Here is a 15,587-nt window from a genome sequence, read left to right as displayed (position 1 = left end):
ATTTGTAGTAAAACATCCAAAAGAAAAAAATTCCAATAGCACTTCCGAATATGAGATATCATTTGCTTAAATAATAATGACATATCACGTTGGTTTGTCTGATGCCGATGGTTAACAGTTGAATACATCACAATGAATATACATACAAATATTGCCAATTTTTATTATGTTCTTTATTTACCATTCATGACAAACCCCAGCACTCTAAGGAATGTTGTCGTTATGTACTGAGGGTACATGAGAGCAAAAAAATATATTTTAATGCATATATGCGGCAAAAATAATCTTAATATGTGTGATTACAAAGACAGTAAGGAAACACAATACAGTACCACAAAAGAGAACTATCAGAATGAAGTAATAACTCAGTTATACCTTAATCTGGAATAAGTTCATGTGCTTATTTCAGACGTCAGCCCTGTCAGGACATGGTGGGTATGGGAGCGTGTGGTGTTGGGTGTGTGGATGCTGACAACTGTGGTGCTGACACGTAGCTATGCAGGCAACCTGGTGTCCCTCCTGGCCGTCAGATACATCCCAATGCCCATTCAGTCTCTCAGGGACGTGGTCGATAACCCTATTACATTTCTAGTGCAGAAGGGATCTAGTCAGGCTGACACTATTCAGGTTAGTAGTTACCCCATGAAGGGTAACAGAGTAGCATATAACGTCATTGGCATTGATGTATTTCTTGGCTCAGTCAAAGTACCTACTGCGATTGTGGCAAGACACAGACATATTCCGAGGTAAATTGTTTAATTATGCAGGCCAAGATAGAGAAAATTAAACATATTTCGTATCAGACTTACTGAAGGAGACAATGAGAAGCCATATGCCAACAACCCGAACGAAGTATACGGGTTATTGTTCCACTTCTAATATAAACTAACACTGTTCGGGAATTTATGTCACAGTACCGGTATGTCTGGTTCTGGGATAACTGTAGAGAAGCTATATATATAACACTTTAAGACATTCATTCCGTTACTTCCAGACGGTTAAGATTGGTGCTTTCCACGAAATTAATACATGATCGAGCACATTACGTTAACACGTTACCCGCGTTTCGGCAATATGAGTTCTCTCCCATGCCGCGTTTCACTTCAGAACTCTCTCCCAGCAGTCTGCATGGAGCTATCACAGTGAAAGGACTTATGTGGCTTTACTGAGTACCAATGAGGGATATGCCTTCATAAAAGTAGTGCGTCACAGGTGGCCCAACACCTGGTATCCTGACATTTTCTTCTCATGTTGCATGATGCACCACCAGTGGATCACTGAGGTAGTGCACTAATTTGCCCCAGGTAGCGCAGTCTTCGCTCACCCTTACCTGGCACTTCCGTTTTCTTTGGTTTGTTACCATCTCATTCTCTGTCGTGAAGTTCCAGGTGGAACTTAGCTATTTAGGTAATTGAAGGAAGTCAAACCAAAGGTCCAACACTACCTTTTTTATTATTATCTTGTTTCTTGTTCATTTTTCCTCCTTCTAATCTCTTCACGAGCCTTCTAAAGTTTTTTTTTTCATCACTGAAGACAAAGTTTCTTGCAACCAAGCATAATAATAGCTGCGTACGTTGAATGCCGCAATAGTAATCATCAGTATCCAGCCAGGGATTATTACAAGTATTGGTTATAATTAATAAAATGCCCGCCGCCGGACCATCCACCCTGCCACCCCCCACCCCACCACCGGGCCACCACCACCCCACCACCCTAGGAAGGAATAACGGGGAGGTTAATGACCCAGGGCAAAAGGGTCACCCAACCATCACTGACCTGGTGCCCCTTCTCCCCACAACTGTCCCAACGCCAGGTGAGCCTAGATCCACAACTTCATCGGCGGGTTGACCATCGACAGCAGTGGGGTGGGACTGATCTAACATCAGTCCCTAGTAGTATTGTGGTGACGACCACAGCTTCACCCCAGAAGGGCAGGAGGTCCCTTGGTGAGCCACGAGGTGTTCGCACCTGCTGCCACAGTGAGCCACGAGTGAACACCACCCTCTGCCACTATTCTGGTGAGCCACGAGGGTCCAGTACCCTCTGCCACAGTGAGCCACAAGGGAGAAAGACCCTCTGCCACTACCAGGACAGGAGGTCCTTTAGTGAACACGAGGGAGAAATACCCTCTATCACACACAGGGCAGGAGGCCCAATAGTGAACTATAAGGGGCCAACACCCCTAGCCACCCCAAGGGTAAGAGCCCCTTGTATAAAGCCAAAAGTGGGTCCCAGGGCCGATCGACCTGGCGCCACCGCTGTGTCGGAGACAAGAGGGAGAGTCGCCTCTGTGCTACCCTCCCTGTGTAAGAGAGAGAACATGGCCTCCGTGTGTCCTCTATATTCAGCCAACTCCTGCAGGAGTAGCTGGACACCACCTGGGAGAGTTGCCCTGAAGGTGTCCCCCGAGCAAAGACCCAGTCCCAGTCGGGACCTACCTCCCACTCCCGGGAGATTCTTGTCTTTCCCAGGCACCAGCAGGAGACGAGGCCGCAGCCCACACCTGACGGCGCGTCCCCTGACAGACCTCCACAGTCCCTGGACCCCCAGGTGAGCCCAGCAGCCTACCAACACTGTCCTCCTCCTGCCGCAGACCCTCCGACGCCAGACACGACTGCTCCACCTGTTTGGCTCCAGTCCTGAGGGACACAACAACATGTCAAGGCCCCACATAGACGGGCCTCCCTGCACCACTACGACGGGACCCTGAGAAGAGGGTCTACATCAGGTCGAGACCCCAGGCAAGAGGGTCTCCCTGCACCATGACAACGGGACCAGAGAGGAGAGTCTACAACAGGTCGAGACCCCAGGCAAGAGGGTCTCCCTGCAACGCCTCAGTGGATCGGACCCGGGTCGAGTCTCCCCCCAGCGGGTACGGTGATTCCCGCCACGGGTAGAGACCCCGGAGGTCCCCTTAAAGTGACAGAGTGATATCGCCCCAGAAAATCGGGCAAGATTAGTGACATTCCCTCCTACACCAGGGGAAGTGAGACAGGGACAGTGATACAGTGACTGAGTGAATAAGAGGGATCCCATCTATAAGTGCCCGTGATTACTTTCCCTTGATTAAAGACTATAAATTCTGGGCCCGTGAATCTAGTGTTGTTCCCCCAGCCCAGAACAGAGGAGTTCCCCCTTACCAGTGCACGCGTGGGCGAGAACGCCCGCCGAGCCCAGCCAGTAAATTATGGTGATCTGCTCCCCCTGTTCTTTTATAGTAATATTCCTCCCCTGGACCATTAAGCCTATACATCCCTATTGTGCCAGTGCACTAAGACCTTTTGGACTTTCATGAAAGACAGTCACATTCACTTATAGAACCTTAACCCATTGTAAAGTGTAATTATAGTGTGTGTGAATATCCCGTGCTATCTTAACTTAACTTTGTATATCTGTATCCCCTGTCCAGAATATCATTCTATGTAATATTGTCACGATGTTAGAATTAAGGTAATTGATGTGTTAAAGGTGGACTGCCTAGTTTTTATGTCCAGTTCCTTTGTTGGTGCTTTACTTTCCGTCCGGAAAGAGAACCCCGCTCAGTAGCTAGTGTTTTTAGTACGAGGAGTTGCCCTAAAAACACTCAGCATAACACTGGTGGCAAGCGGTGGTTCTGGATCCGAGTAAAAGCATGGAGGAACATAAAAGGAAACTTGCACAATGGCAGCTAAACCGCACAATCAGTTACCAAAATTCAACCCGGACCAATGTGACATGGATGTTTATTTGGATATGATCAAACCCCTTTTAGACATAGGGTTTGACTCGGATAAGGAGAAAATTGCAGTCACACTACCTAATCTGGGGAAAATTATCACCAATGTCATACCAAAAGTAGTCCCAGAACTGTCATGGGACCAGTTTTTTTTTTTTTTTTTTTTTTTTTTTAATAACAGAACGGAGGAAGGAAAAACAAATGGAGAAAAAAAATAATCCATACACCAGATTAATGGTGTCCTCTGTTCATAAAATGTCTGTAACAGTTAGACTTGAACAGCTGTAGGTTGAAATTTGGAGGAAAACAACTCTGGGGAAGCGAGTTCCAGAGAGATGCAGTTCGGGGAATGAAAGAATTCTGATAGGCAGAAGTTCTGCAATATGGTTGAGTGACATTCCAGTCATGAGCGCTACCAGATGCCCGTGTAGCACGAGGGAAGGCATGGAGAGGTGGCACCATGGACGCAACTTCATCTGAGCATTTGCCAAAAAATATCTGTAAAATAATGCAAGGGAGGCAACATTCCTTCTTACTTGCAGGGGAGGTAGTTTATATGTAATGGCAGGGTTGTTAATGATTCTAACAGCTTTATTCTGAATTTTGTCTAGTTGTCTTAATGCAACCTCTCCACAACCATTCCACAAGGGTGAGCAATATTCAAGCTGAGAGCGCACATGACTCTTATAAATTATAGCTAACTGCTCATCGGCGAAGAAGTTACGGACTCTGTACAATAATCCAAGTTTCTTTGAGGCGGTTTTAGCAAGTGATCTGACATGAGAGGTCCAGCTGAGGGCACTGTTAAGTGAGACACCAAGAATTTCAATACTTTTGGAGATGGGAACATTAGTAGCACTGAAGGTAATGTACGAATCTGGCAATATCTGTCTATTAGTAAACTGTATATATTTAGTTTTACTAGCATTAAAAGAGACAAGGTTGTTTTGTCCCCATTCACTGATTGTAGATAGATCTTGATTTATGGAGATGGCTGTATTGAGCTGAGAGGTAGAGATATTAGACTTTGTAAATGGATGTCTGAGTGTGAATGAACTATGTAGTGTTGAGTCATCTGCATATGAGTGAATGGGATTGTGAGTGACAGATAAGAGATCATTAATATGAACCAGAAATAGGGTTGGCGCCAGAACTGATCCCTGCGGCACGCCGGCGTTAATTGAGTGGAAATTCGAATATACATCATCTACTTTTACTCTTATTTTCCTGTCACTAAGATAAGAAGAAATCAAAGGAACAAAAGACGTTAGTCCATAGCAAGGGAGTTTGGACAGCAGGGAACGGTGCCATACTCTGTCGAAAGCTTTAGAGATATCAAGAGCTACTGCATGAGTTTCTCCAAAAGATCAATTGATTGATGGATGGTATGAGTTAAGAGATTGAGTATGTCAATGGTGGATCTTTCGTGGCGAAAACCGTATTGTCTATCATTAATTAAGTTGTTGGATTCAAGATGTTTAACAATATGCTTATTAATTAAAGTTTCAAATACCTTACCAAGAGAAGATGTGATAGCTATTGGTCTGTAATTGGAGGGGTCAGACGAACTTCCTTTCTTCGGAACTGGGTGGATATTGGCTTCTTTCCATGAATTTGGGAATAAAGAAGTACGTATGCATAGTCTGAATAATTTAGCTAGGACAGAGGCAAGTTCAGGGGAACACTTTTTCAAAACAATTGGCGGAATTCCATCTGGACCTGGAGCTTTGTTGGTAGGTAAATTGTCTAGGATGGATTTTACAAATCTTGTCTGTATTTTAAGTGGGGCAATTTCGGGAGAATCAAGTTCCAGTACTGAGACATTCTGGCTGGTATCATCTATTGTAGAGTTTCTTGCAAAGGTACTAGCAAAGATATCTGCTTTCCCACGTGGGTCATTTGTAATATTGCCATCTGAAGATTTTAGTGGGGGAATGGAAGATGACTTGTTAAAGTTATTATTGAAAGAATTAAGAGTTGACCAGAATAATCTATTGTCATTAGGGTTGTTAAGTAGTTTTGATGCTTGCTTTTGAAGAAAGTTTGATTTAGATAGATTTAATACAGCTTTTGCATGATTTCTAGCAATTTTAAATTGGGAGAGTGATTCAGGTGTTTTTGATTTTAAGTAAGAGTTATATGCTAATGACTTTTGGGCTGTTGCTCTGGCACAATTGCCATCAAACCATTTTGGAGAGTTTGATCTTTTAGTGAATTGTTGACTTGGTATGAATAAATCCATACCAGCTAGTATTAAGTCACAAATGTGGGACTGGGTAGAATTGGGATCACTAGAGAAGAAAGACTGCCATGGAACATCAGCAAGATAATTTCTAAATCCATCCCAGTCTGCCCTGTCAAAGTGCCATCGGGTCACCCTGACAGGTTCGGAATGGGGAGGTGTAGGAGGGTTAAATTGTGAAACAGGCAGTGACGCCATCTCTGGGCACAGTTGTAGCTTTATCACTAGACGCCCTCACATACGACGGAAGCCTCGATGACACCTTCATCCAGGCTAGGCGGCTCGTCACCGCTGCGTACCCGGGCACAGACGCAAAAACCCGGGAACAACTCATATTCCACAAACTCCTCAGGACCCTCCCCGGTTTCATTAAAGACCACTTCACAATACATGAACCGATGGGAGACCTGGATAAAGATATCAACCAAATAAGGCGCCTTCTAGCCGTCCACTCCTCCCCCAAACTCATCAGCGACATCAAACAATTTCCCACGGACCTCATCCCCGTAAATCCGTGGGAATTTTCTCCTTCCTGCCTGGAGTGCCCAATCCACGACATTCGTGAACAGCTAAAAGCTGCCCGGCACAGCAGAGCAACGCAAGAGCGCCTACAGGGCTCCCCACCATGCGCTGATTGTCCCAAGCCTCAAAGCAGGAAAGCGGGACGAGGAAAGCACAGAAGGCGCCCCCTCACTGCCCCCGCGTCCCGCTGTAATGACGGGGGCCACCTCACATCTCTCCCAGTCTGCGACAGGGAAAAACACCATCTTTCCTTTTCCTCTCCTCTCACTGCCTCTTCTATTTTGCCCTCCCCTATTCCTACCCCTATTCCTAACCTTCCCACCTCACACACCACTTTCTCCACTACTACCGCCTCCCCCCTTCCTATTCCTCCCCAACACAAAGCCTGCCTCCCCCTACACAGACCTCCTAGAACCTTTACCTCATCTTCCCCTAACCTACTTCCCAAAACCGCCTCCTCCTGTCTACTCCCTTCCACCTACGACCCCGCACCACCCACCACCATCACTTCGCCTCTCATTTTCCCCGCCAACACAGCCAATTCATTCGCCTTCCCTATCACACCATCCTCCCCCTCAGCCTCACCTCCGCCTGCATCTCCTCTGGCTACCCCACCTCCTCCAACCCACCACTCCCAATCACCGCCCGCTACTCCCACCACCAACACCGCACCACACCACCCATCATCAACTCCCACCTTCACCGCTGCGGAAACAACCACCACCACCGTGCCACCACAACTCCCACCACACCCCACCCGCACCCCACCACGCACCGCCCCACGCAACACATCACCCACCAACTCCCCACGTGCCCAACCACCATCACCGCCGACGCCCACCCTCACCACCACGACCATCAGATCACGACGCATCTTCCGCCCACCACCTACATACACCCCCACACCTCCATCTCCCCCCCATCCTGCTCCCCATTTCCCAACACATGCCACCCACACCCCAAACACCACCCCCATTACCCTCCCCCTTCATCAGGCATCGTGGAAACTACCAACGAGAAAAATTGAGAGCGTGCTATGGCACCTCCACAACCGCCCACCCATCAGGATCCGACGGACACCCCAGCTTCTCCGCCTCCTACGCCAGACAAACCGCCCATCCTCCATCCGTCTCTCTTTCAACCCCCACCGAGAGCCAAACACCATGACCAACCACTAGACGAACCTCCTGCAACACCTCACCCTGGTCCACAAGACGTTCACTTCCACCACCTACCACCTGCAGTCATAGGGTCGTGACTTTTTCAAAGACGACGGTGGTAAAATGCCCGCCGCCGGACCATCCACCCTGCCACCCCCCACCCCACCACCGGGCCACCACCACCCCACCACCCTAGGAAGGGATAACGGGGAGGTTAATGACCCAGAGCAAAAGGGTCACCCAACCATCACTGACCTGTTCCCCTTCTCCCCGCAACTGCCCCAACGCCAGGTGAGCCTAGATCCGCAACAACTTCAACGGCGGGTTGACCATCGACAGCAGTGGGGTGGGACTGATCTAACATCAGTCCCTAGTAGTATTGTGGTGACGACCACAGCTTCACCCCAGAAGGGCAGGAGGTCCCTTGGTGAGCCACGAGGTGTTCGCACCTGCTGCCACAGTGAGCCACGAGTGAACACCACCCTCTGCCACTATTCTGGTGAGCCATGAGGGTCCAGTACCCTCTGCCACAGTGAGCCACAAGGGAGAAATACCCTCTGCCACTACCAGGATAGGTCCTTTAGCCCCTACACCGCGGGCTTGTTTACCAATTACTTGCGTGTCCCGCGGGGTTATTTGGGCTCCGACAGACTCTCAAAAAATATTTGCTAAAAATCAGTTATTAGTCCTAGAATAATAAAATTATATATGCTTATAGCACATACCTTCAGCTTTCTCCTGGAATGATTGTTGAGCCTTCGTCAGTTTCCGTAGGACTTGTGGAGACCTCTGAAGTAGGGTAACTAAGTCTCCACTTTACACTTCCCGACAACCCGTTATATGATTACCACAGCCAGATACAAACACTATAAACACTATTCTACCATTTTCAAGTAGTTTGGGATCCATACTAAAAAAAAACAGTGTGAAAGCAATGGAAATTACGAGCGCGTCTGATCGCCGCACTTGCCCTAGTTCGCTCTAGGCACTCTGTCATTTATCATTCATAAAACCCCTCACACTTTATATTTCTATTACTATATCACACTTATATATATCTGGAGTCTTTCTCCATAAGTTTCATTCAGTCGTATTATTTTATTGTCACTGAAGTCATTCTATTTTTCAGTCAGTAAAATACGTAGAGAGCCACGGATTCACTCTCACTGTTATAACATAAATTATTTGTACTCATATTCTTATATTACTAATTACTTACATTACTATTTACATTTTCTATTCTATTTTCAATATTTACCCTTCTATTTTACTTACAATATGTTATTCACTGTCACTTTCAGTAAGATGAAACTATAGTACACTGTTCAATCATATGAACTGAACATCCATTGCTTTCACCTGCTATTTACACATTATTTACACATTATTTCCAAATAATTCTGCTTCCACACTTGCACTGTTAGAACTGCTTCTGGCTGTGATAATCGAAGAAGCAGGTTACACAGAGGGGAACCTGGCATTCAGCGCACTGCCAAGAGGTGCGTTTATGCTCAGGTGTGCGGCGTGTGGTATGCGCACATACCTGACACCTGCGAATCGCAGCCTTCCTTTTCCCTGTGGCAGGCATTAGCTCAAGTCTGTGCCGATCCATATACGCCCTCTGCTCAAGTCGGTCGGGAAGTGTAACTGGATGGCGCCTTGGAGTTGCTGCTTGCACCTTACCATATTTTTCCAGCAGCTGCTGGATACAAGTCCTGGCGAACAACCTCAGGGAGAAGGACTTGGGTGGCTTTACCTTCATCTTGTACAGGATGAAGGCGTTCAGCATCGTCATATCTATGAGATGCAGAAAAACTTTCCTGTACCACCTAATATTCTTCCTGAGGCAGTCGATCTCACCAATCATCATGTCGGACTTGTCCACCAGCCGCATGTTTATATTATAGTCCAACACAGCATCAGGTTTCATCACAGGTTCGCCTGTCCTACGGTCGACCTTCCCACTGTGTCTCATCTCCCCCTTATGTACGGTGATGAGCATGTGCACGACTCTCTTGTCATGCCACCGTATTGCCAGCATCTTCTCAGACTTGCGTAGGTGCACGTCTCCTCGCTGCGAGTTTCCTGCCTCTGGGAATTTGGGGAAGTTGGCACGATTACTTTTGACAGTGCCGCAGGAGCCAATGCCGTGCTCAGAAAGGTATTTGGCAAGTTTCGGTGCTGTATAGTAGTTGTCTGTATACAGCACATGATTCCCACCAAAATACTTTTCTAGGAGCACTTTCACTACACAGCCTGAGAAGCCAAGGGGGTGTGTTTTATCGAGATCGACAGTGCTGGCTGAATATATGACGAAGTCAAGGATGTACCCCGTCTTACAGTCGCACAGTACAAAGAACTTAATTCCAAAGCGATGGCGTTTGCTTGGAATGTACTGGACAAACCGAAGACGTCCTCTGAACAGAACCAAGGACTCATCAATGACAACCTTCTGAAATGGGTGGAAGAATGACATGAACTTATCCTTCATTCTGTTCAGAATCTCCCGGATCTTCCAGAGTGGGTCGGTTTGGGAAGGTACATCATTATCGGCAAAGTGCAGGTTTCCCATGATGTTCCGGAAGCGATCTCTGGCCATGTACTTGTTGAAGGTCGGTGAGGGTAGTAAGGGGTCCATGGACCAGTATTCTTCCAACTCATGCTTCTTGGAGTGTGGCATAAGAAGCATGAGGGCAAAGAACACATACAGCTCCTGCACTCCCAGCATGGTCCACTGTTGCATCTTGGCTGCACCTGTACCACTAGCAGCACGTTGTGATTCGAACCTGTTAGTCTCATCACATATGTGCTGCATGACTTCGTCATCTAGGAAGGCCAAAAGGTAGTCGACACACTCAGCATTTTCGTCCATAGTGAAGGCAGGCTGAACTCCTGACGAGCTCTCATCGAAAACCAGGTTTTCGGGGACAAAATCTGACCCTTCCGTCCACGCGAAGGCGTCCAGGATTCCCTGGCGTGGCGGTGGAGGGATGGTGGTGGTGGTGGTGGTGGAGGTTGGCTGAGAGGGAGGCTTATCACGGTCAAGGTCACTCGCACTGACCCTAGGTTGCCGTACAGCACTAGCAGCCCTTACCCTACTAGCTACACTACTTCTCACTCTCTTAGATCTACCTCTACCTCTATGGCCGGCCTTCACTGTTGATGCTGGTGGTGACTCCGACGACGAAGACTCCGGAGATAACTCAGCCGACGATGATGATGAGATGAGTAAAGCGGGGCTTGGGGAACGGGGAGGTGAATGATCTCGTGACTCATGGCGGGCTGGGTCACGTGGGGGCATTGTTCTGGGGCTAACACGCCGCCTTTTCACTCCCTTCCCAAATTCTTTTCCTTCCTGCACTAAAGGCTCCTTTCCCTTGGAGCTACACACAGATTCACTGGTAGGAGCACTTGTTGTCGCCATTTCTGGCGCAATAAGTTCACCCGGCTCATCACACGATTCACCGGAATCGTCAAAATCGCTGTCCATTATTATCATCGACAATTCAGCAAGTTCTCGTGCCACTGCAGAGTCACTGAGGCCTTTCCTGCTTGCCTCAACACTTTTCTTGGGGGTAGAGGTCACGGGGCCCTTTGCAATGGGCGCAGAAGCGGCAGGAATGGCGGGGCGCGAGTGCGACATGTTGTCTCTGCAGTGGAGGACAAGGAACTAAATGCCACGGCTTATCTGAGAAGGGAAGGGTTGACAATGACACTTTAGGCTGACTGCTGCTAACTTACAGGCTAATTTTTTATAGGTAGAAAATCTCGGCAATAAATAAAGAAATAGGTACTTCCAGGTGAATGTAAATGTCAATTAGGATTCTCCCTTCCTTTCTGATATATATTTTTATTACAGACATCGATTACAAGGCATAAATCAAAGGGGAAATTACCATGGTAATGTAGCGAATGAATGCACGTGAGGTTTTGTCAGGTGATAATTGGGCAATTTCAGGAGTATAACACTATCACTTACCTGTTTTTTTTTTTTGGTATATATTATTGGGTAAAAATATTGGGCATAGGGCTTATTTCAATGGATGAAATCTGTGGAAAAAGAAGAGGGAAATTTACGTAGCGCAGCGCGGCGTGAGAGGTGAGAGGAGAGGGTAATGGAGGGCAAGTAGGGAGGGGAGTCAAGAAGGGGGTAAATTATCTGAGAAGGGAAGGGTTGACAATGACACTTTAGGCTTACTGCTGCTAACTTACATGCTAATTTTTTATAGGTAGAAAATCTCGGCAATAAATATAGAAATAGGTAGTTCCAGGTGACTGTAAATGTCAATTAGGATTCTCCCTTCCTTTCTGATATATATTTTTATTACAGACATCGATTACAAGGCATAAATCAAAGGGGAAATTACCGTGGTAATGTAGCGAATGAATGCACGTGAGGTGTTGTCAGGTGATAATTAGGCAATTTCTGGAGTATAACACTATCACTTACCTGTTTTTTTTTTGGTATATATTATTGGGTAAAAATATAGGGCATAGGCCTGATTTCAATGGATGAAATCTGTGGAAAGAGAAGGGGGAAATTTCCGTAGCGCAGCGCGGCGTGGGAGGTGAGAGGAGAGGGTAATGGAGGGCAGGTAGGGAGGGGAGTCAGGAAGGGGTTAAAATAGCTAAAATGTCAACAATGGATGGGAGTACAGATGAGATTTGGAGTGCTGACTAGTGTTGGACATTGGTAGTACTGATATATGATACAAGCCACCACTTGAGAGCCCGGGATAATTCAAAATAACACAGAATCACAAAAGTGACGCCCCGCGGTATGATCCATTGTAGCCGAGCGTCACGAAAGTGACGCCCCGCGGTTAAGGGGTTAGTGAACACGAGGGAGAAATACCCTCTATCACAAACAGGGCAGGAGGCCCAATAGTGAACTATAAGGGGCCAACACCCCTAGCCACCCCAAGGGTAAGAGCCCCTTGTATAAAGCCAAAAGTGGGTCCCAGGGCCAATCGAACTGGCGCCACCGCTGTGTCGGAGACAAGAGAGAGAGTCGCCTCTGTGCTACCCTCCCTGTGTAAGAGAGAGAACACGGCCTCCGTGTGTCCTCTATATTCAGCCAACTCCTGCAGGAGTAGCTGGACACCACCCGGGAGAGTTGCCCCGAAGGTGTCCCCGGAGCAAAGACCCAGTCCCAGTCGAGACCTGCCTCCCACTCCCGGGAGATTCTTGTCTTCCCCAGGCACCAGCAGGAGACGAGGCCGCAGCCCACACCTGATGGCGCGTCCCCTGACAGACCTCCACAGTCCCCGGGCCCCCAGGCGAGCCCAGCAGCCTACCAATGCTGTCCTCCTCTTGTCGCAGACCCTCCGACGCCAGACACGACTGCTCCACCTGTTTGGCTCCAGTCCTGAGGGCCACAACAACAGGTCGAGGCCCCACATAGACGGGCCTCCCTGCACCACTACGACGGGACCTTGAGAAGAGGGTCTACATCAGGTCGAGACCCCAGGCAAGAGGGTCTTCCTGCACCGTGACGACGGGACCAGAGAGGAGGGTCTACAACAGGTCGAGATCCCAGGCAAGAGGGTCTCCCTGCAACGCCTCAGTGGATCAGACCTGGGTCGAGTCTTCCCCCAGCGGGTACGGTGATTCCCACCACGGGTAGAGCACCCGGAGGTCCCCTTAAAGTGACAGAGTGATATCGCCCCAGAAAATCGGGCAAGATTAGTGACATTCCCTCCTACACCAGGGGAAGTGAGACAGGGACAGTGATACAGTGACTGAGTGAATAAGAGGGATCCCATCTATAAGTGCCCGTGATTACTTTCCCTTGATTAAAGACTATAAATTCTGGGCCCGTGAATCTAGTGTTGTTCCCCCAGCCCAGAACAGAGGAGTTCCCCCTTACCAGTGCACGCTTGGGCGAGAGTCGCCGCGCTGAGCCCAGCCAGTAAATTATGGTGATCTGCTCCCCCTGTTCTTTTATAGTAATATTCCTCCCCTGGACCATTAAGCCTATACATCCCTATTGTACCAGTGCACTAAGACCTTTTGGACTTTAATGAAAGACAGTCACATTCACTTATAGAACCTTAACCCATTGTAAAGTGTAATTACAGTGTGTGTAAATATCCCGTGCTATCTTAACGTAACATTGTATATCTGTATCCCCTGTCCAGAATATCATTCTATGTAATATTGTCACGGTGTTAGAATTAAGGTAATAGATGTGTTAAAGGTGGACTGCCTAGTTTTTATGTCCTGTTCCTTTGTTGGTGCTTTACTTCCGGTCCGGAAAGAGGACCCCGTTCAGTAGCTAGTGTTTTTAGTACGAGGAGTCAGCCTAAAAACACTCAGCATAACAATTAATCATTTATAATTATTAAAAAAAGTTCAATAACCAAAAACATCCAGTACTTATCTTTTTTTGTTGTTTCCTAACAAAGTAAATGTAGAACTGTTCGAAACAAGAGTGGTTACTCCATTTTTTCTTCTACAGTGGGACACCAATTTTTGCGCCTAATTGGGTCCAAAAATAATCTGCGAAAGTGGAATTAGCGAAAGTTGGGGCATTGTCTTTATGGCAAAAAGGCTAATTGGTTCCCGGTTATCCTAAAGTAACATCAGATTTTCATTTTCACTTGCAATACAGTACATCAAATCACTATTGTACATTGCAATGTGAGATACAAACAATAAAAACTGTACAGTACACATTATATGAGGAGAAACATACCACAGAGACCAGGTTGAGGTGTTTAATGGATGCTGGGGGTAAGTATCTGAGGCGCGTGGCGGGTTTATTTAGCCACGCCAGACGTATTGGCGCCACCTCTTGCTGCCTCGCTACCACTCCCCCCACACCACCAGGCTCTCCCCCCACACTACCAGGCCCTTTCCCCACACTACCAGGTATAGTAGAGGCCATTGAACCGTGAGAATCCAACACAATGGAGCTAGCACGCTCGTACACAATGGCGGGAATGGGTGGACAGAGTGTTGACATGACGTCATTCAAGATGGCGGTGGGTTGCGAGCGGGCGGTGCAGGAAATTCAAAGTTCAAAATATTGTCCCAAACCCAAAATTTGTGCGCGAAAATCGATTTTTTTCAAGAGAAAGTGGAAGTTAGGGAATATTTGGTGCATGCCGCGAAAGTGGATTCCGCGAATCCTGCTGTAGCGAAAGTTGGTGCACTACTGTAGTATAAAATCACAAATATTTATCATTAGTAAATTTACTCTTTGTTTGTCTGTTCAAGAAGAGTGTATTTGCATCTCATGGCCCTAGTTCTGCAACACGGAGTTGTTTTTCAATGCTTTTGTGTAATTAATAGCATTGTTTGACATCTAAATGAAATGTAATAGTCACTACTGGAAGTCTGATATATATTCTCTAAATAAATAGGCATTTCTCTAATCTTATATCATAATCCTATTCAACATGTCTTCTACTGTAGAAGCAGCAACAAAAAATCTGCCCAGCAAATATTCGTGAAGGTGAAATACAGTACATGACAAAGTGAAAACAAATTATTACTCATTATTGCACCATCAGTGTATCAACACGCTAGGAATGAAGACATGAAATGGTATACCAGTGGCTCAGCACGCGGGTAACGTGGCTTTAAGACAGTCATTGTGCCACTTTCAGACGGCTGAGAGTGGCGTTTTCCACGACATAAATAATCTCCAGAAGGAAGGTAGATTTCAGACCTTCGACTCCCCTGAGTTGACGACGAACCTGGATGTCAAAGTGAGGAGGGGGGACCACACCCTAATACACGTGGACGACGTGACCAAGATGATGATGGCACGGGACTTTTCAGTGACAGGTGGGTTAGAGAGAGAGAGAGAGAGGTGAGACTGTGTGTGTGTGTGTGTGTGTGTGTGTGTGTGTGTGTGTGTGTGTGTGTGCATCATGAATTTGCCCTTACAATGACATATCTATGACAGGTGATCATCTAGAGACCCACCTAAGCTTCAAAA

At 47.1% G+C, this 15,587-nt stretch overlaps 1 protein-coding gene across 1 annotated transcript in view; it reads left to right on the top strand.

Moving 5' to 3' along the window:
* LOC145397011 (uncharacterized) overlaps positions 1-15,587 on the top strand; it is an 80,352-nt gene that overhangs the window by 32,357 nt on the left and 32,408 nt on the right. The window contains exons 11-12 of the mRNA XM_080270232.1: positions 410-627; positions 15,253-15,433. Coding sequence (XP_080126358.1) covers positions 410-627; positions 15,253-15,433 — 399 coding nt within the window. The remainder of the gene's footprint in view (positions 1-409; positions 628-15,252; positions 15,434-15,587) is intronic.

The sequence above is a fragment of the Coenobita brevimanus genome, chromosome 40 (genome assembly GCF_032717465.1).
Source record: "Coenobita brevimanus isolate Jiangsu-jjx chromosome 40, ASM3271746v2, whole genome shotgun sequence".
In the NCBI taxonomy this organism is placed as follows: domain Eukaryota; kingdom Metazoa; phylum Arthropoda; class Malacostraca; order Decapoda; family Coenobitidae; genus Coenobita; species Coenobita brevimanus.
The sequence above is the reverse complement of the archived record's forward strand: the minus strand, read 5'-3'. Positions and strand labels throughout refer to the sequence as shown.